The sequence below is a fragment of the Puma concolor genome, chromosome E1 (assembly GCF_028749965.1).
Source record: "Puma concolor isolate L17-30 chromosome E1, mPumCon1.1.hap2, whole genome shotgun sequence".
NCBI classification, from domain to species: Eukaryota; Metazoa; Chordata; class Mammalia; order Carnivora; family Felidae; genus Puma; species Puma concolor.
The window spans coordinates 11,474,863-11,501,265 of record NC_141680.1 but is presented as its reverse complement, the minus strand read 5'-3'; the positions used below and the strand labels follow the sequence as shown (position 1 = coordinate 11,501,265).

The 26,403-nt window shown below is 51.7% G+C and overlaps 1 protein-coding gene across 2 annotated transcripts; it reads right to left on the bottom strand.

Moving 5' to 3' along the window:
- Positions 1–376: 376 nt before the first annotated feature.
- On the bottom strand, positions 377–26,342 carry TOP3A (DNA topoisomerase III alpha). Of its 2 annotated transcripts, XM_025920362.2 has the most exons (19): positions 25,821–26,342; positions 22,937–22,996; positions 21,709–21,782; positions 20,854–20,929; positions 19,604–19,712; positions 18,447–18,590; positions 18,115–18,285; positions 17,739–17,839; positions 16,031–16,105; positions 14,633–14,715; positions 13,360–13,567; positions 11,336–11,521; positions 11,015–11,144; positions 8,205–8,318; positions 7,938–8,103; positions 6,604–6,747; positions 4,003–4,125; positions 2,330–2,973; positions 377–971 (listed from the first exon to the last, which is right to left on the bottom strand). In XM_025920362.2, the coding sequence occupies exons 1-19, from the start codon at positions 25,998–26,000 to the stop codon at positions 793–795; spliced, it is 2,967 nt and encodes a 988-aa protein (XP_025776147.1). In that variant the 5' UTR covers positions 26,001–26,342; the 3' UTR covers positions 377–792. The 2 variants fall into 2 exon arrangements, with proteins under 2 accessions (XP_025776147.1, XP_086542307.1); XM_086686181.1 differs by lacking the exon at positions 16,031–16,105.
- Positions 26,343–26,403: the final 61 nt, after the last annotated feature.

Sequence of the window (26,403 nt, the reverse complement as noted above, 5' to 3'; positions counted from 1 at the left end):
TTCGTCACCTACTAGCATTGCAACTCCGGGCAACTCACACCCCGTTTCTGCTTCTCTTCTAACCAGTGAAAGAAACCACACGGTTATGTATCATTCAGAGGGTTTTGTAAAGACAGACCAGGGACACGGACACCTCTGCGAAGCGTGGAAGCATCCGGAATCTCGTATCGTGTCTCTGCTCTGTGGGGCAAGCCGTTTGTGGGGCTGGGAGCGCTTAGGCTCGCTGCCTGCCGTGTGGACAGGGAGGACGGGCAGGGGCCGGGAAGAGAGGCGCAAGGGGCCAGAGACAGGCGAGAGGTCCCCCCGAGCACTGGCTGGCATCTGTGGCTGTCGTTCCCGCCACCGTTCACCGGACACTGCACCACACCCACCAGAAGAGAGGGATGGAATTCTTTATTAAGGCACACAAGCTGTGGGAGCCGCTCCCACGGACACAATTCTAGAACAAGAGCCGCTCCCATCCCCTTCTCAGAATGTCTGTGGGCGAAGCCCCTTCCAGGCTGCCTGGAGCCACAGCGCGGGATGCACCAACCCCGCTGGTAAATGCTTTGCGGCGCCAGCAGCAAGAAGCCCAGGCGGGGAGCCACCGTCCACCAGAGACGGACTTCTCGAGACAGCGGTCCGGATCCAGACTCCCGAGCACGACAGGCGGCGAGACTCCAAAAGCCACCACTTTCCGCAAAGCCTCCAGGGCAGCGCAGGGCAGCCTGGTCCCGGTGAAAACAGCTTATTCCTGAGACGGAAGGGGCAGGGGCAGCTGTGAGGACGTGGCCCTCTCTCCCCTCCCCTGCCTCATGTGTTCTGAGGACAGAAGGGACGGGTGTGTCCAGGCTGGTGGCAAACGCTGCATTTCCGGGGCTTCTTGGCCGTGGAGCCCGTGTCTGAGGAAGTGGCCCGGGCTCTTTTGCTTCTGGCCTCTGGCCCCTGGATTCTGCCCCTGCCTCTTGGCCAGGTCTGGACTCCAAGACTCCCTGTGGGAAGAGTCAGGGGAAGGCTGACTTTGGAACAGACACACAGAAGTGGCCAGAAATACAGGTCCCAGCACTGGGCGGAGGGCGTCCCTCCGGCCTTTGTATGGTCACGTCCGCCCACAGGCCAGGCTCCCTTCCCTCCTCGCCGCACACGGTGTGTCCCCCCCTTCCATTGCCCCGACACCACTCCCTAAAGGACCCTGTGTCCTTGAAGGCCTTGGCCCACCATCACTATCCTGACAAGGAGGGCACTATTGTCACTTCACACAGGCCTTCTTTACAGAAGCAACATCCTGCCAACTGGCCTGAGGCCACACGGAGAAGCAGCAAAACCCAGCAGGCCTGTGACCAACAACCTGCTCCCCACTGTCCGTGCCAGGAAACGGGAGTTCTGGATTCCTCCAGCCCTCAAATGGCCCTCTTAGTTTGGACCGCCCTGTGTCACCCGGGACAACTGATCAGCTGGCCTGGACGTCAGACACCACTTCCTGGACCACCTCTCACACACTGCAAACCGAGTCTGTCGTGGCAGTGGCTGCCTCCAGCCCCCTCGGGCACTGGTAGCCAGCCCTGTGCCTTCCCCAGCCTTCTGGGTTCTTCCTGTACAAGCAGAGCGGGCAATGTGTGTTAGAATCACCGTCTGAGACTTAACTAAACTCTTCTGAGACAGGAACCCTAAGGAAGGTAGGCAAGTGCCCAGCTCACCGAGGAAACTGAGGCGGTGAGGCCGGGCCCTTTGTTCAAGGTTCTATAGCTAGACTTTGGGACCAGCTCTGTCCGACAACAGGCCTTTTGGCTATTCTCAGGTACCAACTAAGCTTCTGCTGCGCACTGGGGTGGGCGGGGACCGCTTCCAAGTGCCTCCGGGCGCGTGATCTGCCTTGCTCCAACGTCTGGGTGGTGGTTCTCACCAGACCCAGTTACCGGGCCCAAACCATGTAACTCTGGGCAGGTTCCTAGACATCCCCAGGGCCAGGCTCCGCAGCTGAAGACAAGGACCTTGCGAGCCTACCGAGGCTAGAGGAGCGCAGAGCCGAGCGGTCCGGCTGACCTCGGGCTGTGCTGCGGTGCGACCCCCGGCGGAGGCGGTTCGCTGGGACTCAGCTGCCCCGTTTGTACAACTGTGAGCACGTGCTGAGCTGATGGGGGCGGAAGACGCACAGATAGCGTGTCTAGCGTAGTGCCGGGTGCGCAGTGGGCAGCTCTGTGGGCCTTGAATTTGGCATGAAGACCACGCGCGCACCTGCCGGCCCCACCGCTGCCCCGCCCTCCCTTCAGGGGCCGCCCTTGCTCTAGGAGGTGGACGCCATGCGAACCGCAGCAGAGCCCCGGCCCTGGCTACACACGTCCCGTCTCACCTGGGGCCACGTTCTCGTCCGCCCACTGGAAGAAGCCGCACTGCTGCTCTCTTGGCTTGGCGCATGTGTGGAACTGGCGCCCCTTGTTGGGCCCGTCCTTCTGCACCGTCCGGGTGACGGTGGGCTGGCTGCACAGGCACGACGTGCCCCCTCCGCTGTCATCGCCAGGTCTGCCGAACCCACCCCGGCGATGCCCCGGGTCAGGCGGGCGTCCTGCCGAGCCCCCTGAGGGTCTTGGTGCCGAGGGGGGGGGCCCCCCTGCATCCGGGGGGCTGCTGTCGGCCCACAGGAAGAAGTTGCAGCCGCCACCGTTGCACTTATAAAATTGCCGGCCCTGGTTGGGACCCTCTTTCCGGACGGTGAGCAGCACGGCCTCCTGGCCACAGTTGCAGGTCACAGAGTCACTTTCACCAGTGGCGGCGGGTGGTGGCAGGGCCCGGGGGGCGCTGTCGATTCTGTTCAGGGACTGGCTAGCCTGCAGGTGGTTAGAGGGCTGGCTGGCTGGCTGGCTGGCTCTGGGGGCGCCCCGTGAGAGTCTTAGGTCCAGGAGCTCCATCAGGGTCTCATCACATCCTCCGACGCAGCCCACAAACTCCAGAGGCATGGTTGGGGGAAGGCTGCCACGTTTAAACTTGAACTTCAACCTAGTGAGGCCAGAAGGTGAGTGGAAGCATAAACCACCAGCTGTAAGTCTTCTGGTCCGAAAAGGGCTGCGCCCACCCTGGGCCTCCCCTCGGTGCCCCAGGAGCCCACGCCAGCCACCTGCCAACCGCTAGCCCGTCCAGCTGTCACGAGGGCAGAGGGGGAGGCAGGGGAAATCTAAGATCCCAATTAATCACCAAAATACAGAAGTCTCTGAAAGGTTCACTTCCTGTAACACCAGCGGCTCTCAGGCTCCTGGAGGCTCCCGGGCCCTTTCAAGGTATTTTGTTACAAGGCTAGGAAGTTACAGCGGTCATCCTTCCCTGCTGTAGGCATGCGACTCTGCCAAAGGCCACAGCCCATGCCACGGGCCCAGCACACTGCCTGGGAGCAGAGGCCGGAGTCCAACAGTCTCCTATCTAAAGCCAGACATTAGACTTAGAGAAATGGGAAACAATGCATTGTTTGGTTTGGTTTGGTTTGGTCTGCTTTGGAAGTAAGTAAAAACATGCCATTTATGTCAGTATGCAGTGTATGCATTATAAAATTAATACATATGTCTTTAAATGCCTCCACTTTAATTTAGATGGTTAATCTAAATCGATAAGCTTATCGATAAGCTTAACCTAAGTTAATTAGGTAAGTTGATTAATTAGATAAGTTAATCTAAATTGATAAGCTTATTGATGAGCTTAACCCACAACGAAAGCTCTTTGGGCTCCTCAATGATTTTTACCAGTGTAAGGGGTCCTATGGCCAAAAGGTCTGAGGACCGGTTCTACACGAGGGCTCTGGGCCTTTGGGAGGAGCCTGGAAGCCACGGCCGACACACAGATATTCTCTTCCCCATGCCCTACTTGGCAGCAATCTAGCTGGAAAGGGAAGGGACACAGACCGATTTAGGACTGCCAACCCAGCTGCTGCTGAGAGCACCGATTCGCCCCCGGCCACGCAGCGGTCTAGGAATGAAAGTCCCGGGAGATTCCCTCCCACCTGTGCTCTTCCTGCAGCCGACTCAGGGGCCAGCTCACCTGTAAACAGGGTGCGGCTGACAAACCGGACACACAGTCCCATCCCTGCTGGCCTCCAGCACAGAGTCAGGGAACCACATGGCCGATCGGCATTCTGGGAAACCGGTGCAGCTGAGGTAGAACCTGGAGGGCAGAGGGAGCGGGGTCAGGCAGGAGCCACCAGACTGCATGCAGGAAATAAACATTCCTAGACTGTCACCCATCTGGCAGGGAGACTTTTCCTCAGTTGATTAAGGGAGATCTTGATTTTTCCGAAGGACACGTAAATGGATACACAGTCGCTGGTACTGAATGAGAAAAACTAGCCTGCGTTTATCTCCCACCTTCCTGAAAAAAAGAAATACGTATTGCTGACTCTGCTTTCTTTAGAAGCACCAAACCAGGGTGCCTGGGGAGCTCCGTCAGTTAAGCTTCCGACTTGGTTTCAGCTCAGGTCTTGATCTCACAGTTCGGGGGGGGTCGAGCCCCGAGTTGAGCTCTGCACTGTCAGTACAGGGCCTGCTTGGGATTCTCTCTCCCCCTCCCCCATGCTCTTGCACACATGCCCGCGCTCTCTCTCTCAAAACAAATAAATAAAACAAAACCAAAAAACAACCCACTGACCAACCCGGGCCATAGCAAGGCCACGACCTGAGGGTTCTGCTCAGGTTCTGGGCTGTGTGCCCTCAGACCTTCCCCAACTTCTCCACACGACAATTCTGATGGAAACCGTTGACACTCTCAGTTTACAGTGGGGCAAACTGAGGTGGGGAACAGTCTGGAAACCTGCCCAAGGATGCACATGCGGTGAGTAAGAGAGCTGGGAATAGAACCCTATCTGTCTGATGAAAGGGCTTTTACTCAGGACACCTGCACCACATCATTCTGAGGTTTTTATCTATTTAAGTAATCTCTACACCCAATGTCAGGTTCAAACTCGCGACCCGGACATCAAGAGTTGTGCGCTCTTCCGACTGAGCCAGCCAGGTGCCCCTTGGCCAACAATTCCCTACAGCTTCCAGCCACGAAACTTTAGGGCTGGACTAGCCAACGTGAACACAGTTTACGATGTCCTTTGAGCATGCCTGGGTACGACCAGACCAGCTAATCCACTGAGAAACGGCAACTATCAGATAAGCCCTGGAGTGGTAAATTCCACAAGACAATCCCCAGAACCCCCCGCCTCCCCCCGGTGACTCAAGCACTCGGAGAACTTCAGAGTTCACAGCACAGCACTTACTAAGCCCTCGCATGTGGCAGTCCGCACTGGGCGAAGCCTGTACCAGCACCGGCTCGTATGTGTGCACCTGCTGCCCACTGCCAAGTTGGGCCCATTAACCTCTGGTTTCTGAGAGCCGGCCTGGCCTTCTCTTTGCCCAGGCCAGTGACGGGTCAGTAGTCGGGGATGCCACCTGCTCCCGTGGCAGCACAGAGGCGGCACACGGCTGCAGCCCAAAGGGGGCAAAGGAATGAAGGGCCGCGAAGACCTGGGATCAAATTCTGCCTTTCCCGCTCCCCAGGGCTGCCTGCTGTAGACAAGTCGCTTCGGCCCACGAAGCCTCAGCCTCCACTCCGTACGAAACTGAGGTAAAAACACCACCCTGCTGTGTGGTTATGGAGTCCAGAATGTACATCGAGGACCGTGCATCGTGCCCCCCATAGGGATGGCACGTGATAAATGACGGCCACCATCTCCATTCCCCACTCCTGCTGTGAACACCTGCCAGCGGCCAGGGGCCGGCTTGGGGAGCCTCGCAACAAACTGCCTACCCACTGCTGCACTAAGAGTGAGAAGGGATGTGGCTCGTCCAGGTCCAAATCAGCGCCAAAGCCGGAAGAAGACAAGCAGTGCCGCTGAGTATCTCTAACACGTCACGCCCTGCGCTACTAGACTTCTGACCCATGACGCCAAACCCTCACCCTTCCCAGAGTAGACCCCGCCGCCCCAGGTTTATGGAAAATTGGCGCTTAGTAGTTAAGTAACCTGCTCTGGGGCACAAAACTTGTGTGTGGCAGAAGTGAGATTTGAACTCAGACCCAACGGGGTCCTCAGCTCATGCTTCTCCACCATCCTCCACACGGTGAGTGGGCGGCGTCGGATCCACAAGGGACGCAAATCTGCCGTCATCTCCCACCTCCTCTGGATCCCAGGTCATGTCACGACTCCAAGGCCGGGTCCCTGTCAGCTAGCCTTCTACCTCCAATACCTAGTGCAGGGGCCAGCAGCAGCAGGCCTGCCTTTAAATAATGACACAGAGGGGCGGCTGGGTGCCTCAGTCGGTTAAGCGGCCAACTTCCAGCTTGGGTCATGATCTCGCGGCCTGTGGGTTCGAGCCCCGTGTCGGGCTCTGTGCTGACAGCTCAGAGCCTGGAGCCTGCTTTGGATTCTGTATCTCCATCTCTCTCTGCCCCTCCCTCACTAGTACTCGGTCTCTCTCTCTCTCTCTCAAAAATAAACATTAAAAAATAAATAAATAAATAAATAAATAAATAAATAAATAAATAAATACACAAACAAACAAAGACAGACACAGAAGTGAAATGACAGGGCCCTGCAGGGGGCTGTATGGCCAACCCAGCAAGTGCTGGGTGAGCACCGGCGGGGACAAGTCTGGCACTGACCCGCCACTCTTCTTGGTCTTGAGGACCATGTCCTTGTTGCACTGCGGGCACTTCTTGATGGGCTCTGGCATGGCTGGGTAGATGGCTTCTTGCTGGGCCACCTCTGCCCCTTCCCCAAAGTACTGGGATAAGGCCTCGTCCAATCTGAAGGAAGAGCAAAACATTTACGATATTCTTACATGCGCACAGCATGAGTGTGACCAGGGGAACCGGCGGGCTGCTCGCCGCAGGCCTGATGCGGAGAACGGAGGCAGACGGAGCTGTGTTGGCCAAGTGGCCCTGGCTCCTCTCTGGCTCCTGGCAGCTCCCGGGAGTGATCCAGCTAGAGGCAGGTACTTTTGCCTTGTCACCAGCCCCGCACCAAACAAAACTGCACAGGGTCCTAGCATGCACTCCAGAAGTGTCTGTCTGTCTGGATTTACATTTAAATGAGCTCGTCCTGGGACCCCTGGGTGGCTGAGTTGGTTGAGCGTCTGACTTCAGCTCAGGTCATGATCTCGCGGTCCTTGAGTTCGAGCCCTGCGTCGGGCTCTGTGCTGACAGCTCGGAGCCCGGAGCCTGCTTCGGATTCTGTGTCTCCCTCTCTCTCTGCCCCTCCCCCACGCATGCCCTGTCTCTCTTTCTCTGTCAAGAATAAATAAACATTAAAAATAAATAAACTAGCTCATCCATTTCTCTTTTTTTCTTTTAAGATTTTATTTTTAAGTAATCTCTACACCTAACACGGGGCTCGAACTCAACCCTGAGATCAAGAGTCACATGGTCTACCGACAGAGCCCGCCGGGTGCCCCGGCTCATCCGCTTCTTTGCCGAACTGGCATGGGGTAGAAAACAGGTTTGCATCTAACAACATGCACACGTGCCGCTTGCTGCGTGGCCACCTCCAAAAAATACTCCACAGAGCAAACGTGTCCTACACCAGGACTAGGTTTCCTGCCCCACGGCTGTGCTGCCTGTTAACTCAGGACAATTAAAATCAAGAGAATGGCATCTCTATCTGGCGCCAATAGCCTGGCATGACCGGACCAGATCTTTCCGATTACCGTTTGTATGCTGGCGAAGCTCTAGGGGAAGGGGAACCCTCGGGAGGAAAGCCCGAAGGGGTAGGAGCTGCATGGGGACGGCCCTGCCAGGCACACCGCTGGCTGTGATGAACTGGCCGGAGGACATCTAACCACCCGTGGCGCACACTTCACGAGGCGCGAGGAGCCGCGCCGCCCGGTTTCTGCTGAATCACCCCCACCCGCTCCCGCTGCCGCTGCCCAAGGAGAGGTTACGGCCCAGGAAGCAGAGCTAAATGATCCCATGTGCACACAAGTAGGATCCGGACTCACTTCTTTGCTTTGGCCACTGCTTCAGTGAAAACCTGTTTGTATTTCTGGACTTGCTGCCTCAGAACCACCAACTTGTCCTTCTTCCCCTCACAGATCAGCTTCAGATCAGCTTCCAGCTCAGCCCGGAGGTTGGGCTTGGACATCTCATAGCCCATGGAGTCATAGCCTGCAGGGGCAAGAGCGGTGTTCTACGTGGCCCTGGGTGACACCTTCGGGGACTTTGGTTACGCGGCTCCGCCGAAACCCCCGCAAGCTCCTCCTCCTTACCTTCCACAAGCCCCATGCCTAGATGCCCGGGCAGAAACCGCTTGTCCGGGGTGAGCCCGACGTACATCCGGGCTTTGATGGTCTCGATGTGCTCCGCATGAGTGGCATCAGTACCTGAAAGCCAGTCCTGGTTACTCGGGGTGATGCAGACCGTCCCCCCGCCCTGGTGTCCTGTGGGCACCTTCCTCTGCCTGGACTTCTTATTCTCGGTAAGACACCTCCCTTCACATCCGGCCCACGCAGAAACCACATTTCTCCCTCGCATCCACTTCCTCACTTAAGCTGTCAATGTCAGCTTCGCAACTCCTGCGTCTCTGTCCTCTGCTCCATGTGGCAGAGCCACGGCTGGAGCCCACGTCATGTCATCTGCATCAGTGCAATGTGCTCGGTCTCCTCCTTTCTGGCTGCTTCCTCCACCCACCCCTTCTTTATGCTGTGGCCAAAGGGTTCTCTGCAAATGTAGCTCTGGCATCAGAGAAATGCAAATCAAAACCACAGAGGTACCACTTCACGCCCACTTGAATGGGTATAACCAAAAAGCACCGATAGCCACAAATGTTGGCGAGGGCACGGAGAAACCTCAAGCCTCAAGCGTTGCTCCCAGAGCGTAAAACGGTGCAGCCGCCACAGCAAACAGTCCAGAACTTCCTTAAAAGGTAAACACAGAGTTACCTTAGGACCCAGACATTCTACTGCTAGGTTATCTACCCTAGAGAACTGAAAACTGTCCACACACAAACCTGGACACGAATGTGCACCGGGACAAATGGGAAGGACCCAAAAGTCCATCGACTGAGGAATGGATAAACAAACCGGGGTGTACCTGCACAACGGGACAGCACCAGCCAAGAGGGAAAGAAGTACTGATTCCCGCCACAGTGTGGATGACCCCTGAGAACACGCTAAGTGGAAGAAGCCGGTCACAAAAGGCCACACGCCATATCGTTCTAGTCAGAAAGATGAGTGGTTGCCCAGGACTGGAGGGACTGGAGAGAAGGGGGGATGGGGTGTGACGGCTAATGGGCACGGGGTTTCTTTCTGAGACAATGAAAACGTTCTAAGTTTAATTGTGGGGAGGGTTGCACACTTTTGTGAATATACTGGATGCTGATTTGTACGTCTTACATCAGTCAAGTGTGTGGTATGTGAATTATATCTCAATAAAGCTGGTAACATTTTTAGGTTTTTTTTTTTTTTTTTTTTTTAAAGCTGGTAACATATTTAAAAAAGTAGCTCTCTTGAGCGCCTGGGTGGCCGACTCTTGGTTTCGGCTCAGGTTGTGATCTCAAGTTTGTGAGATCGAGCCCCGCATCAGGCTCCCTACTGACAGTGTGGAGCCTGCTTGAGATTCTCTCCCTCCCTCTCTCTCTCTGCCCCTCCTTCACTCTCTCTCAAAAGAAATAAAAATAAAAAAATAAGTCTTTACTCTTTTCCTCAGAAATCTTAAACTGCGCTCTGCTAGCCACAGGCCAACACCCAAGCTCGTTAGGCAGGCACGCCGGCCCCGCAGTGAGGCTCAAGTCATCTTCCCAACCTCACCTTCCACGCACACCCCTGGCCACAGTGCCATGTGCTTCCCTGTGCCTCTGTCCTCCTACAGACTCGGCCGGTGCCTGGCTTGCCTTCACTCGCCAGGAATCCTTCCTATGAGGTTTAAGGCCCCTGCCCGCTCCCTGCCAGAGCCCATCGGGCTGGACTTAAGTGTTGCTTTGATTTCTTTCTCCCGCTGGATAAGCCCTTGGGGGAATGGAATGACCAGGCTTGATTCCTGTCTGTGTCTCCGGGGCCTAGACCAACATCTAGCTGTGGAAGCCTCAGATTTTTAATGAGTGAATCCTGATGGGTGAACTAACTTTAATTTTAGCGAACCCCGCAACTTTGCGGACAGTACAGCAATGGCCAGAGGACTCCAGGAGGACACTCCTTCCTAAGTCCCAGGACTACAAAACCCACTGTGTAGTGAGGCGGCTGTGCCCCAGGGCGGGCAGCTGTGCCCCAGGAATACGCCCAGGGAACTCCCACTTCCCCTCCATCCACTTCCCTCTCCATCGTGCCGCTGCCCCTCTGAACTAGGTTTGCCGGAGACCATGACAGAGCCGTGACGAAAACTGACGAGGGGTGGCAGATCTGTCCCGAGGGACCCACCTGTAAACCTTGGGCCACGGGGCTTACCGGGAAAGCCAATTCTGGCCCAGTTTCTTTTTAACCTAATTTCCAGTTCCCATACTGTTACGAGGAATGCTTTAAGGAACACCAAGGGCACGGCCGCGTGTGGCAGCAAACTCAGACTCCGCAGGGGCCTGGCAGGTAACGAGCGGAGAGCGGAGCCAAGTGTGAGCGTTGGGGAAGGGACAGCCACCACTCCAATTCAACTCCAATTCCATTTCTGGGCGCGAAGGGGCGGGCTGCCAGACCCGACGCCTCGCAAGACGAAGACACGGATTTTTTATGTGGAATCTCTCAGGCCTTAAATGTTGGTAACTTATTCAAAATAGAAGCAAATCCCTGTGTGGGCCAAATATCCTAAGTCCACGGACAGGACCTGGCCAGGGTGCTCCCAGCGCACTGCCCCCGAGTCCTGGGACACATCGATGTCCTCATTCGGCTGCTGTAAAGCAGTGGTTAAGAGCACCATGTGCGGACTTACTCAGACCAAGGTTCTTAACCTCTCTAAGCCTCACTTCAGCTACAAAGGGGGTGAAGAATATAATGGCCACGTTAGAGCTGTGGCAAAGACCAGAAGAGACACGGTGCCTGGCCCGTACGGAGTGTGCCAGAGCCGCCAGCTACCAGGACAGCAAGCTACTGACCAATGCCGTGCTTTTCCATGAGGGCGATGAGGTCGGCTTCGGTGAGCAGCTGGGGGGGACTGGTCTCTCCGTCCACCATCTCCACAGTGCTGGGCTGAAAGCGGGAGCCTCTCTCGTAGACGGGGAGGGTCTAGAGAGAGCAGCAGAAGCGTCACATCATTCCGCGTGGCACTTAGGCAAAAGACAACTTCCATTTCAAAGAATGTGGCCCCGCTCCATCAGACGGCACTGGGGTTGGGAACACGGCTGTCTTCCCCTTTCCCCGAGGCCCACGGGGTGAGACGTGGCCTCTGGCCTCTGACCGGGCCTGTGCTTTAGTACCTTCTCACTCCAGCGGTCATATGGGTACACATCCAGGTAGTTTCGGGCCAGAATCATGAGGCCATGGGCCACGAAGCGTTCCTGAGCGATATCGATCTCCACAGTGGTCTCCTGCCCCTGAGCATCCTGGGAGCAGCAAGCCAGGAAATGACGAACGATGAACTCATACAGTCGCTGCTCATCTCCCTAGGAAGAAAGAGAAAGGGTCTGAAAATCCCTCCAGAAGATAGCCTCTCAAGTATCGCAGCACCACCAGTAGTCTGACGTGGCCGAGGCCACCTTCCGGCCCAAAGTTCCACATGAAACAGGGCACGTGGCTCCCGTAGCCCCCGCAGCAGCACGGAGTGCTGGGCATACCCGCTGTGTGCTGTGGACTTAGACACAACCCTACTCAGGTGAGGATAAGCAAGGAAGGCATCCTACCTTCCAGACTGAGAGGTGCTTCTTTTGACATAAACCCCACCAAGGGAGGAGACAAGGTAAAAACATAATAAACTAATAAGGGATCCCTTGTATAGAAGACACAGTAAAGTTACAGCCAGCAGCCCTACACCATCACGTTCACAAGGTTCATGGAACTTTCTACCAGTGAAGTAATCAAGGACTGAGCGAGGCTCAATCTGTCAAAGCCCGTAAGATGCTCATACTCATAGCCAATAATTCTAAGAATGGATCCAAAGGAAACGAAAGGTCCACACAGATATTTACACAAAGGTCAATGGTTATTATGTCTCAGAAAGTTGAAAGCAATCTTAAAAAACAGGTTTTGCAGGGGTGCTTTCTGCAGGGGTGATTTTGCACCCTGCAGATGAGCAGGGTGGCTCAGTTGGCTGGCAATCCGACTTTGGCTCAGGTCATGACCTTGCGGTTTGTGGGTTCAAGCCCCATGTCGGGCTCTGCGCTAACAGCTTGAAACCTACTTCAGATTCTCTTTCTCTGTGCCCCTCTCCTGCTTGTGCACGTGTGCTCTCTCTCTCTCTCTCTCTCAAAAAAAATGAATAAATAAACAACAAAAAAATAGATTTGGCAAAAGAAATTATGGTACATCTATGCAATCATTAAATATCATACTTTAAAATATTTCAGGGGCACCTGGGTGGCTTAGTTGATTGAGCGTCTGACTTCAGCTCAGGTCATGATCTCACAGTTTGAGTTCGAGCCCCCCACTGGGCTCTCTGCTGTCAGCACAGAGCCGGCTTCAGATCCTCTGTTCCCCCTCTCTCTGCCCCTCCCTCGCTCAGACACTCTCTCTTAAAAATGAGCAAACATCTATTAAAAAAAAAAAAAATTCGGCATATGAGGAAATGGCAAATTTTTTTCTTCCTCATATTCTTTTGAATTTTCTAAATTAAAATGGACCTGTATTACATTTAGGGCCAGAGAACAATGTGTGTTAACAAAAAAAGGAAACAAGGACCAAATGTGGCTCAGCTCTGCAACGAGCCTGCATCTGTCAAACAAGCCTAACCAGCTTGGCCCTCAGGGCCCTCCTGGAGCTCATGCTCCAGCTGAGGAAGGACAATAGGCAAGACACATGGCAGGGCAGGGCTGTCCGAGAGCCCTGCAGCCACCAGACCAAAGACAAGAGGCCGGTGTCACAGCATCCAAGTGTCAGGATGGCGATGGAAACCCATCGAGTCTGGGGAGGATGGGGGCCGGATTCCTCCAGTTAACGAGGGGCCAAGAAGGCCAAGCGATTCTGTGGGAGGCTCTGTGGGGGTTGTGCAAGGGCACAGGGCAGGCGAACCTCCTAGTCCACGTGTGGGGGGCTTGGCAAAGCTGCAGGGGGTCTCACAGAGTGGGAAGTGGGCTGGACAGCAGAGCCTGCTCTGGGGGCGGGGATTCACGGACACCAAGCAGAACACTGAAGCAGCAGAATTCGGACACTGACATCTCTTTGCTAAAATGGAGAGATATTTCAAAATCACTCAGTTCCTCAAGTAAGAGCCCACAGAGTAAATTCAAGTGCCGCTAACCCTTCACTTCCCCCTGGGTTCTAGGAGGCAGTAGTTAGGGAAACCAACCTGCAAGCTGCTAGTGTATTTGGTGGGGTGGATGGGAGGGTGAGCTTGGTCAGACTTGTTCCCATTGCGTGGAGTAGGGCCGCCCTGTTCTAGAATGCTCTGGGCAAAGGCCCCCCAACGTGGATCCGGGGTCTGCTGCTCTACGAGCACCGTCAGGTTTAAGTCTTTGGGGAAGATGTTTGTCTCAGTTCGAGGATAGCTGATGTACCTAAAACAAAGGCAAACGAATAGAAAAAGAAATTGCTAGAATTGCTCTAGAAACAACCGAATTCGATTGAAAGCACCTGGTGGCACCTGCAATGTCCCATCTGAGCTAGCCAACGCAACTGAAGGCAACCTAGCTTACCTACGTTGACAAAAGTTCTCAGGTGGGACCCCCTGATGGGGTGAGAGACAGCAGGCTCTCTTGATGAGATGCCCCAAGAAGCCACAAGATAAACGACAGGGGAAGCACAGGCGGGGAACACAGTAGGCTCAGCCTGCCAGCCGTTGTGTGGCCAGGACACAGCCCTGGCCCGATCTATGAACGGTCTGCCAGTGACCCCCCCCCCCATGGCCTTGAGAGCAGCAACAGAGTGTGCTTCTACGAATTTTTTTCAGGTATAGAAAGCGTAATGCTGCCTAACAAACCATCATGTGGACCCCACATGTAATTTACCATTTTTTACTAGCCACTTAAACGGCATTAACGAGATCATTTACATCCTTTTGTTTCATACAAGTCTTCGAAACCCAGCGCATATTTTACACTTCCAGCATGTCCCAATTCGCACGACCCAAATCTCAAGTGCCTGACAGTCACCTGTGGCGAGTGGCTGCCACAGCGGTCCACAGCATGGACCACACCGTCACTGGATGGTGCTGGGATGTTCACAACCCCTGAAGCGTGATGATTTATGATGGCAAACGACTACTAAAGGTGTGGTCTGCCACCTGCCAAGGCCCTGGCGGTGGGGGGGGACTGTTGAGAGGTCAACACTGAGATGTGAATTCACTCAACGGGCTCTTTTCCTTATCAGAAAAGTCAATGTCAAAATTCTTCTACTTCAGAGCTCAGGTGATATCTAGACAGTCTGTATTTACCCATAAGCTCTAAAATATTTTCACCCTGGCTCAGTGGGTGGAGCATGTAACTCTTGATCTCAGATTGTGAGTTTGAGCCCCATGTTGGGTATACAGATTACTTAAAAATAGTATCTTTAAAAGAAAATGAAGCAAAATAAAATACTTCACCCTGACAAAGGTGCACCAAATTCTATTCCCAAATATTTACCCTTGAGTGTAGAGCTTTTCAGCAATCCTCATGGTTTCTTTAGCATTTATTCTCAACTTTCGAGAAGCCAGCTTCTCAAGCTCCTGTTAAATGTGTCAATAGGCAAGTTAGAGTGCAGTGTGGGAGTCAGAGGGCACAACACAGCCACACAACTCATCTTCACAAATGTCTGGCCACTGTCACTCCAGCGGCTGTCACGCAGAGGGAGAAAGACTGTAGCAAAGAAAGCTTTCTGGGCCTGCCAGGCAGAGGCAGATTCCAACCCAGTGGTTCTCAGGCTCTGATGGGCAGAAGCAAGAATCACTTAGGAAGAGAAAAGATTCCCGGGCCCGGAGCACTAGGGATTCTGACAGAAGAGGGCTGGGACAGAGGCCAGAAATCTGCACTTTTTTTTTTTTTTTTTTTTTTTTTTTAACCAGCAAGCCAATACACAGATTCTAATACAGGCAGTCTGGGAACCACACTTTGGGAAAACCACTGGAGCCCTACTAACTTCTGGATGATGAATACCATTCTTCAAAAACTCCTGGGAGATAATCGGCTGTCCTTCCCCCCTTGGTCACATTCCACCGATGTCAGCGGCTCTATGTCAAAGCCTATTTAACCAGTGAGGACCAATACACTTATGCCTGTCCTATGCAATGGGTCTGTAACTCTCCCCTTGTCATTCCTACAAATCACTCCCACGCGCGTGTGCGCGCGCGCACACACACACACACACACACACACACACACACACACACACACACTGGGCCACGCCCAAGGTAAAGACCACACTGCCCACCAATCCCCATGTGTTTCTTAGCCTGTTTGTTCTGTATGTTCAACCTCCAGGGTGAATCCTGACGGCAACTGTACCCTGAATTGTCCTGACTGGTGGTGACTGGGAAGGGGAACTCCTAAGGTAGTTAACTCCAACTCGTGTCCAGCAGGGTGGCTCTTCGTGGGTCTAAAAAGTTGAGAAACCTTGTCCTAAGGTAGGCTCTTAATACAGATTTTAAAAAACGTTTCCATAGATTAGGCACACGTTAAAGAAAAATGCTCGGGTGGAAAAAGACAAGCTATCCTAATCACAACAATGTAAAAATTACGTGTACGAGAAAAAACAGGAAGAGGAGATGCTCACATTGGATCAGAGATTACGTAAGGATGACGGGGGACGTGTCTTCCTCTTTTTGTTTGCCAAACCCCACACAAAGCAGCTACGTTGCATTTATTAACTTAAAAAAGCACAAAAAGACTAAGCAGCCTCTGTTTTGGGGTTTCTGTTCTCCCCAAGGGCTCTCCCGCTTGGCCTTGTGAAGGGTGATGCTTTGTGCCACCGGCCACCGTCTGCCGTAGAAACCTGGTCCCAGCACCAGGCAATCAGAGCGCCCGGTGCAGTCATCTGGAACATACCACAGTGTCCAATGCTTGAGGCCTCCACTTGCTCTTTGCCTTAGACTTGACCTCTACCACGGTTGCCCTGGGATCCTAGAGAGCCAGAAAAAGCAGAGGCCACGTTAACCTCTTTGCACACCTTCTCTAGCTGTCCTGCGGTAGCCTTTGCTCACCATTCTGGAGGACACTCACCACGAGCAGAGGCCCCTGCTCCAGCCACGACAGCACCTCGAGCGAGGTGGGCTCGAAGCCTGCGGTGTGGTGGAGACCTCACCACCTTCCCGCTCAAACCAAGACTTTGAGGGGCAACTTTACAAGCCCCAAGGTGCCTTCCAGGGCCTGCGAAACACGACAGCCTGTGCATCTCCTAAGCACTGTTTCCTACCTACACGTGCACGGTGTTACATTTTAAAACGTCAGGATGATACCAAGTTAGAAATAGGAGAAATCGTACACTACAAGCTGGAAAGCCCAATGTGGAGACCATCTTCACCGCACCCCAGCGAACAGGGGTGTTTCCTTCTCTCGAACAGGTAAATGTACAGTGTCAGAGACGTGCCAGGTAGTTCCGTGACCTCTAGGGTCAAAGGGCAGAGGCGTGGACAGAGTGACTCCTGGACGCAGGGTGGTCTCCGGAAGGAGCTGGAGAGTCAGGTACGCTAGAAGCTAGCTGTGCTGTGCCCCTTACCGGCTCTAGAGTGCGCACAAATTACTTCACTCTCTCCCACCTCATCTGTGAGGCAGGGACAGGATCGCCACCCTCACGGGCGCTATCAGGACTAAACAGGATAGTGTAACATAAAGCGTGTCTGGCACTGCAGCCGGTGCTCACTGGTCATCGTTCCCCCTTCACCAAATCAATTAATAAACCTGCCAGGCCGCTACAGCCGGGAGCACATGTGACTCATCAAAGTAGAGATCTCAGAGTTTCTCTCAGGCACCACTGTGTGCAGCCTCCAGGTTAGAGCCAGCAGTCAGGTACTGGCTGAAAAGCAGCAGCACCACAAGGTGGACGATCAGTATGAGGGTCGAAACTCGGCCACCGACTGGCCTGCGGTCCTCTGATGGGCCGCTCTCTCTACTTCTCTACTGACACGTGTTCTCTACCCACCCCCCCCCCCCCCGCCCCCCGGCCCCCTTGTGGCTGGCTGTCTCCTGCTAATCACTCTGGCCTTCACTCAGATGTGGCCCTGAGAGGCCTTCCGTGACCACCATGCCTAGAACGGTCCCCTTCCTGCCCCCCAGGCTGGTCTCTGTTCCTTCCCCCTACTTTTCCTTCCTGGCATTTGCCCCTGGATGAAGTTAACTTGCTCGTTTGTGACTTTCATCTTTCTAGATCTCATCTAACCGGGGGGAGAGGGAGCTGGACCAGATGCTGTCCAAACCCCTTCCAGCTCTAGGAGTCTACTGTTCCAGACAGGTCTAGAGGATCCTGAGTGACCTCTGCTAACAGCATTCTACTTTAGGGAGAGATTTCAGCTATGTATTTTTTAAAATTTCTGCCTTTATCTACAAGGTCTGCAGCTCCTGTGGTTTCACATCGTTTAGTACCATTTTCATGGAGTTCATCCTACAGGTTCCCTAAAAGTGAGGTCCTGAGATGCAAGCTGAAAGCTACAGTTCAGTGGGAAAAGGGAACAGGGTCACTTCTGCTAACACAGAAGGAGTGGCCTGGGAACTTCCAGAACAGTTTTCCTCGATCATTAAAATTCCAAATATCTCTTACCTCCATGCACAGCTGATAGAGGACAAGACAAGCTGTGTGGTTAAAGAGGCGATGCCTTTTCCAGTTGAATTCTACGACACCATCTTTGTGGTCATGAGTTACTGTATCGGGGACAAACAGGAAGGGCATGACTCAGAGAAGCCATATGATGGGACAGAGAGAAGAAAGCACATTGCACTGAAACTCCAAAGGAATAGGAAACATGGCTTTGGGATTATGGGTCATTCAGGAAACTAAGTGGATTCTGAGCATCGTAATGGGGTGGGACGAAGGGCAGCAAGACTAAAAAACTCACACATTTAATTAGTGCCATTTTTGCTCCTGGTTCTCCCCAGGCCCTTAGGTTCTACACCGTAAACAATTCCTCCGGCCATACCTTTAATTTTGTGGAAGATTTCTGGCACAAAAGCCTGAATGGCTTTGAACCTCTCTACCACGAACCCCAGGGTTGGGAACTGGCAGCTGCCGTAACTGATCAGCTGCTCCGCTAACACCTCGGGAAAAATCCTCTGCAGCCTCAGGGTCTGGAACCTAGTGAAGGCAGCTCCTAGGAGGTGAGGACGGAAGGAAGGAAGGAAGGAAGGAGAAAGCGGTGGACCGTAAGATCAAAGCCAGCTGCACATATCTACACACAAGCCTCATTCTTGGTTCATAACCCAACCCCCAATGTGCCACGCAGACCCCCAGAGGAGTTTGCCAGTGGCTCACCGATCCTCAGGTCCAGCTCCTGCCTCACGTCCACAGCATCGCTCACTCTCGGATCAGGCTCGGTCAGGTTCTCACAGGCCGTCTGGACGGCTCGGGGGGTGATCTCAGAGAAACGGGCCCTCAGCACTGGCAGACTGGGCTTCACTGTGGAACAGAGTCACCAAGATCAAAGTCAAACCACACTGCCTTCCCATCATAAAGGGCTCGCTTTTCTTAAACCACCTTGAATGAAAGATAAGCCATTTTGAGATGTTGTGAGGCACCCAATTTTCTGATTAGGTGAAATTAACAGTCTGCTAGCCACCTAAGAAGGAAACTTTGCTGTAACCGCTAAGCTTAGTTTTGTCAGAAGTAACAGTGGTGTGAATTTTAGCTATTTAAGTGAATTTCAGCTATTCTCCTTATGAGCCTCTCAAGATTCTAATCTCACTCATTCTTAGACGTTTGGGGAAAATAAAATGTTGTCAATTAGAAGGTCCTACAAGGGAATTTCATGTCCTGGCACGGAAATAACATAGGACATACACACTGTCCCTGAAAGTTAACGTACTTAAATTCCCAGCAGTCATTACAGCTTTCAACACAAAAACACTCAGGGAAAATAGAAACCGTCCACTCTCTGAAGCCTGAGAATGACCTGTGCATCACTTCCGCTAAGTTACCTGCAATCTATTAGCCCCGTTGAAGGCATTTAAATTCATCTCAGCGAGTATTTATTAATACTCAGGCAGCATACAAAGAATACGGCAGATGAACAACATTCTAGAATTACTCTTTGTACTGTCCGTACGGCATATGCATTCTCTTGCAAATACTCAATCTATACTTATAAAAGGTATGAGAAGTCCCTGCTCTCAAGCAGATGGCAATCTACTTGGACCTGACGCGAAACAAGCCCTGGGCTGCGGGATCTGTGCCACTCGGTAACTCTTTTAGTCCTCGTGCCACCCTAGGAACTGTGTCAGACTGGCCTGACTTTCCAGAAGGCTGAGGCTCCCATGGGTTCAGTAACTTGCTCTGGACACACTGCTGGTGAGGCCTGACGGATCCAGCGGGGAGAGTCTGTAAGGAGGAACTCAGCCTTGACCCACTCACACAGGGGAACCATCTACTTCTGTGGCCCCAGGGTGTGGAAACCCAGAAGCCACGTCACTTACCAGCCCTGCACACGTGGATAATCTCGAACCCGATATTTTCCCCTTCTCTATCGCAGTCGGTCCAGATCACCAGGGCCTGGCACTGCCGGGTCTCTCGTTCCAGAGTTTTCTGAAATTCCCAGCCAGGGAAGAGCGGTGAGAGCGCAGTCGCCATGAGGTGACACCTTTACGCTAAGGACGTGTGACCAAACCGAACATCAGTGATGTTATCGGGATGCGCCGCCTTGGTGACAGGGAGCGATCTGAGGAAACTGCTCCTACTACCTGTAAGGATGCCGAGGCTGCTACCACAACCCTCCAGCTTAGAATCACGGACCCGAAAGTGAGCTTCTAGAAGATGGAGGGTTTAATGCACCTGCCCTAGCGTGACAAGACCTAAACCTCAGCTCTGACACACACTTGTAACTCTCGTGGTTCTGATCACGTCCTGGTCAAAAACGAAACTGGTCCCTAATTGAGTTTCACCCCAAGAAGATTTCCCAGCTAGCAGACCACTGCTACAGGTGCCCTGAGCACTCATAACTCGCCTGTCACGTGACCATTTACACTTTGTTGTCTCTCCATGCTAATTTGGGATGGAAGCTAGGATTAATGTTTTTTAACTTGTTCAACGTTTCAAGTTTTTTTTACTTAGGTTCTAATTAGTTAACACATAGCGTCGTATTGGTTTCGGGAATAGAATTTAGTGATTCATCACATAGAATTAATCATTTAACAGTGTTATTCCTAGGATTTATTTAAATAACCACTACTAATAAAAAGGCTTATTTTTAGTACAGCTTGTGACTCCTGATCTTGGGGTTGTGACCTCTCCATTGGTGGAGACGTTATTTAAAACTAAAATCTTTGAAAATAAACAAATAAAATATAAGTGGCCTCATTTATACGATGAGTGGGAAGAATTTTTAAATGTTTATTTATTTATTTTGAGGGGGCAGGGAGGGGGAGAAACAGAGGGAGAGAGGAAGAAAGAGAATCCTAGGCAGGCTGTCTGTGCAGAACCTGACTTGGGGCTTGATCTCACCAACCATGAGACCACGACCTGAGCTGAAATCAAGAGTCAGATGCTTAACCGACTGAGCCACCCAGGTGCCCTGAGTAGGAATAATTTTTAAAATCATGGCACTAAGTTTGGTGGGAAACGTGATCTCTAAATTCTGATGCATTCAAAATACAGAAATCACAGTTCAATTATTTTGCACTCTGGAGTTGTTCAACTCCAGTGCTGTATGTCTTCCAAAAGATCCTACCTTGATGTCTACAAAATTCTCTGGGCAGTACTTTTCAATTTCTGCTTCAAAGAGGACAAGGGGATTGCAGCTGTGCCTAGAAAAGAGGATGAAAACACAAAACATCCAACCTCAGCACAGGATGGAAAGTCCTCCATTTTTACAAGAAAAAAATCGCTCAGTGAGCTCACGGATGGATCCCCAACACAAGTCCCACGTGAAAATGCCAGAGAATTAAAAGCAAGGCTATGACCCTCTGCACAAAGCACTTTCTGCTTTCTGTGACAGCAGCAGCTGCTAAGAAGAACTTCTGGAGCCCTTTCACGCACGCCTGCGATAGGATAAACGTAACACGGCGACTACATGAAATAGGTCTGGCTATTCTAAGGAAAATAACACTTCAAAGTGGTTGTTTGTTCTCAACACACGGTAAAAATTCACAACGGTTCAGTTAATCTTAGGTCACTGCCGTGGTCTCCATGGTGTTTGTCCCCTCAAAATTCACATGCTGGAATCTTAATACCAATGTGATGGTGTTAGAAGGCGGGGCCTCTGAATGGGATTAATGCTCTGATAAAAGAAGACGCACAGAGCTCCCTCGCTCCTTCCACCAGCTGAGGACATGGTGAGAGGTCAGCAGTCTACGTGTACCCTGATCTCCTGCTTCCAGCCTCCAGAACCAGGCAAAATCAATTTCTATGGTTTATTAGCTCCCCCACGGTTGATGACATTTTGTTAATACCAGCCCGAATGGACAAAGACAGTCATCTGGGTATTAGAAGTTATACAGTAAGATCAACATGCCTCAAAATCCCGGCAGCATTTCACAACTTACTGTAATAATCAGAAAGTTCTTCCCCCAGGCATTGTACTGACCATTTGCGGAACTGCATCTGGAAATCATGAGCCAGCAAATGTCCAGAAACTGAAGTCATTATCATGGTAACATTCTGAAGGATAACAAAATTCGAGTTAGTCTTTCGGCAATTATATTTTGCCACATCATTCAAATAAAAGGGAGGAACTTCTGTTAAAGAGAAAAAAGGGGTTGCCGAGGGTTGAGGGGAGGTGAGGAGGAAGGAAGAGATGGAGTGCAGAGGACTTTAAGGGCAGTGGGAATAGTCTGCATGATACTGTAATGACGGATGTACGTTCTACTTTTGTCCGAACCCATGGTACGCACAACACCAAGAGAGAACCCTAATGTAAACTAGGGACTTTGGGTGATTATGATGTGTCAGTGTAGGTACAATTGTGATGGTAAAGAATGCATTACTCTGGTGATCTGATGTTGATCATGGTGGGGGGGGGTGGATGTGTGGGGGCAGGGGTCTATTGGAAATCTCTGTACCCCCCTCTCAATTTTGCTCCAAAAACCTAAAATGGCTCTAAAAAAATTAAGCCTATAAACAAAACAAAACAAAACAAAACCTAGTTGGGGAGAAATGAACATAAATGCATCTCTTTGAAGCCAAATACCAAACTAACGACCGTTCTAATTCTAGCACCATGATGCCTTTTATAGGATTTAAAGTTTCCTCAAACTACTGTGTTTTAGTTTCTTTCTTGTTACAAAGAGAAGGGGCCATATTTCATTAAAAAGAGACCTCCTTATAAATTACAAAACACTCGTTTGTAACCAGAGATCTTTAGGTCTTAGCAATTATTCTTGAAAGATAGTGACTTCTTCTATGATGGCCAGGCTTGTTCTTCTTGATCAAATAACTTTTTTTTTTTAATGTTTATTTTCGAGAGAGACACACACACACACACACACACACAGTGTGGGTAGGGGAGGGGCAGAGAGGGAGACACAGAATCAAAGCAGGCTCCAGGCTCTGAGGTGTCAGCACAGAGGCCGACATGGGGCACGAACCCACCAACCACAAGATCATGACCTGAGCTGAAGTTGGACGTTTAATCGACTGAGCTACCCGAGCGCCCCTTGAAATAACTCTTAAGGTACAAGCAGTTCAGCGGCAACCTGTAGTTAGCAGCTTCTATTTTTACAGCCATAACTAAAAACTCGAGGAACATACACCAAAATGGCCCATGGATCTAACAGCACACTTCAGCTGCAGGACAGAAATATTATAGCACCTACCTGGCCGTACAGATGATAATCAAATTCATAGATCTTGTTGAATTTAGACAATCCTTCCCTCTATAACACAAAACAAGAATAAATAAGTTACATTGAAAACAAATGACTCCTCGGCCTAAAGATCAAGCAGAACCTTGATAAGTGGTCATACTGAAAAATAACAGTATTTCCTAAAGATAAAAACTAGGCTAAATTACTAAGGCCAGTTATCAAGAGGATCCTCAAAACAGTTACGAGCACATGCTTGGTACAGTCCATGGAGTTTTTATGCCAGAAGGTAACCCTGAGGTCAGCTAATATAACGACGAATAGATGAGCCTGGACGAGTCCAAGGTCACGTCACAAATTAGAGGCAGAGAAAGGATTAAGACAGAATTCTCTTGCCCACTTTCTCCCTCTTCCCCATATCCTTCTACTACTTTTTGGCTGTACAACCGCACCTGTAAAACTGCTGGGCACAGGCAAATCACTCGCCTTTCTGAACATCAATTTATTTTTGAATAAAGTTACCTCTAAGTGCTCCTCTGGCTCTAAAATCCAGTAACACTACAAGCCCCAGTCAGCACTGGAAGCCAGTCTATAAAGCAATTCTTTAGCTGCGAGCATGGACGAATCAGACCCTCTCTGAATAGATCCCACCGTCCTCCACAGCAGCATTAAAAGTACTTTTACAGGGGGGCGCCTGGGTGGCTCAGTTGGTTGGGCGGCCGACTTCGGCTCAGGTCATGATCTCACGGTCCGTGGGTTCGAGCCCCGCGTCGGGCTCTGTGCTGACAGCTCAGAGCCTGGAGCCTGTTTCAGATTCTGTGTCTCCCTCTCTCTGACCCTCCCCCGTTCATGTTCTGTCTCTTTCTGTCTCAAAAATAAATAAACGTTAAAAAAAAAAAAAGTACTTTTACAGGTGCGTTTCCCCAGTCCAGTCCCAAGTGACTCCTGAGGGGCACACCCATTGTCCCTTGTGTCTCTTGGGAACAGTCTAAAACCACCGTTCTGATCCTCTCCAGGTAAATAACTTGTCTGATAACATGTGTGTGATCCCACAACCAGAGCTCCAGCAGGCAGTCTCCTCTACCAGTGGTAGCCTCGAGGATGTGAAATGTCTTTCCTGACATTTCAAACTTGCGCCCCTGTAATTCCCATTTTGGGGTGGCACACAATTATGTGTGATCCCATGTGTGGGCGAGGTGCTCAGGGAAACTGGATACCCCAAACTTAGAGCAGTTTCGGAGTCTGGGGAAAGAAAAAACACCCGGTTGATAGATCAAGAATGTAGCTTTTGTGATCTCTCCTTCTCTTTTTATTTTAGAGAGAGAGCATGTGAGCGGGGGAGAGGGGCAGAGAGAGAGGGAGAGAGAAAGAATCCCAAGCAAGCTCCAGGCTCAGCGCAGGACCCTGACGCGGGGCTCGATCCCACGACCCTGGGATCATGACCTGAGCCAAAGAAATCAAGAGTCAGATGCTCAATCAACTGAGTTACCCAGGAGCCCCTGCTTTTGTGATCTTTTTTGCAGTGCTGTCCACTCTAAAAAAAAAAAAAAAAAAAAAATACAAGTCCCTTCTCTAAGTAATCTGTAGGAACTCCCATACTGCTGCCACTAAATCTACAGAATTCTTTAAGATGCATCTTTCTGAATATAAAAATAAAACCATGAAAAAAACTACCCAGATAAAGAAGGTCGCAGTTTCCAGTGTGCTTTTGAATGCTATTGTAAATGGAATTGTTTTTTTTTTTTTAATTTTCTTTCCAGATTGTTCATTGCTACTGATTTGTGTACGTTGATCTTGTATCCCATAACTTGGCTGAACATATTTATTAGCACCAATGGTTCTTTGTGGCTCCTTTAGGATTTCTATTCTGTAAGATCACGAAGGGGATTACATTTTTATCAAATGTTTGTTCTGCACCAATTGAGATAAGCAATGTGGGTTTTAAGTGGGAGATTACTGGAGTCACACTTGTGTTTTATAAAGTCACTTTGGCTGCCCAGAATTTGAATAGTGAAAGGTTAGGGAGAAAGCTATCAGAGTTCTCCCTGTGAGGGGCCAGAGGTCTGAACTCTACAGACACAACCTCAGCTCTTGCTCCCACTCTCCACGAGCTAGAAATGGAGGTCTAAGGACCTTGAGATCTTGAAAGAAGAAAAGAGCAGGGAACTTCTGCTTTCTGCCTCCAGAAAACCATTTCGCAATCCACTTTTATTTGACAGATTTTCCTGATCAGTTCTTATCATCTCCATGCCACCTGTTTTACAAATTCTTTTACCTTTCCCTTCCTTTGCACCTCCAGTGTGTCCAGAACAAATTTTCATCCCTTACTTGCCTGTCTCTCGGGAGTGACTTTGTACTAGTAGGAATAGGGCAGCTGTTCCCTCTAATCCCATAGCCTAGGTAGTACCGCCCTCTTAATACGCGTTTACAGACTGTAAAGCCAGTGGGGCCGCAGAACCCAGGGGATGCGCAGTTGATGGGGAGAGCCAGGTTAGCTGGGAATGCTGGGACAGGGCTTGACCGCCAAGTTAAAGTGCTGTGAACAGGGGTTCCCAATAACTTAAAATTTCAAATCACAGGGAATACTGTTAAGACACAGCCTTCCCTGGTCTCACCCCAAACCCACAGAATAGCCAGTGTCCCAGCTAGTACCGATTATCAGACTAGTTTGGGAACCGCGGCTGTGCGCAAGGAGGAGCCAAGGTTTTCAAGCACATGGGTGAAGCGTCTTCGCTTTTAAATGCCTACCAGTCCGAAAAGACAGGAAGCCACTGCAATGACCCAGCAGTGGGAGAAGCGGCCTCCGTCTGTATTCCCAGCGCTCGCCGCGCTGTCTCGCTGGGTGATAGGGACAGCTCCCTCACCCGCACAGCTGATCGGAAATACGCCTCCTTACCCGCCTCATGCGACCGTTGGACAGCAGGTCGGCGATCCCCTTGGCCGCGTCGTTCTTCTCGGCCACACACAGAATTTTCCGCACGCCTCGCAAGGCCACCTCCATGGCAGCGCGGGACAAGGTCCTGGCTCTCGGCCGTTGCAGCCAGCGGAGAGCGCAGCGGGCGACAGGGAAGATCATCCCTAGGCCCCGCGCCCGCTGCCGCCCGCCGGGTGCCCAAGCATGCTGGAAAAGCCAGAGGTGACGCCCACCTGGCGTCCACCCTAAGGGAACTGGGGCCCCCGAAAGCCTCCAGCGCCACCTGCCGCGTCCCGGCCACCACCCCGAAGCCCGCGGGGCTTCGGACCCACGGCTTCGACAGGGAATCCCGCACCTAGGCGTCCGGCTTCCGCCCGCCTTCTCGGGCTACATCCGCCCGGTGCGAGCGCCACGGGACGGCGAACTACAACTCCCAGACGACCCCGCGCTCGGGACCCCTTGTGCGTTTCCGCTCCTCCGCCCCACTTCCTTTCTTTCCCGACAGTGGTTGGTAAATCGATTGTCCTTGGGAGAGGCCGCTGGAAAGTTCCGCCCAGACCTGTCG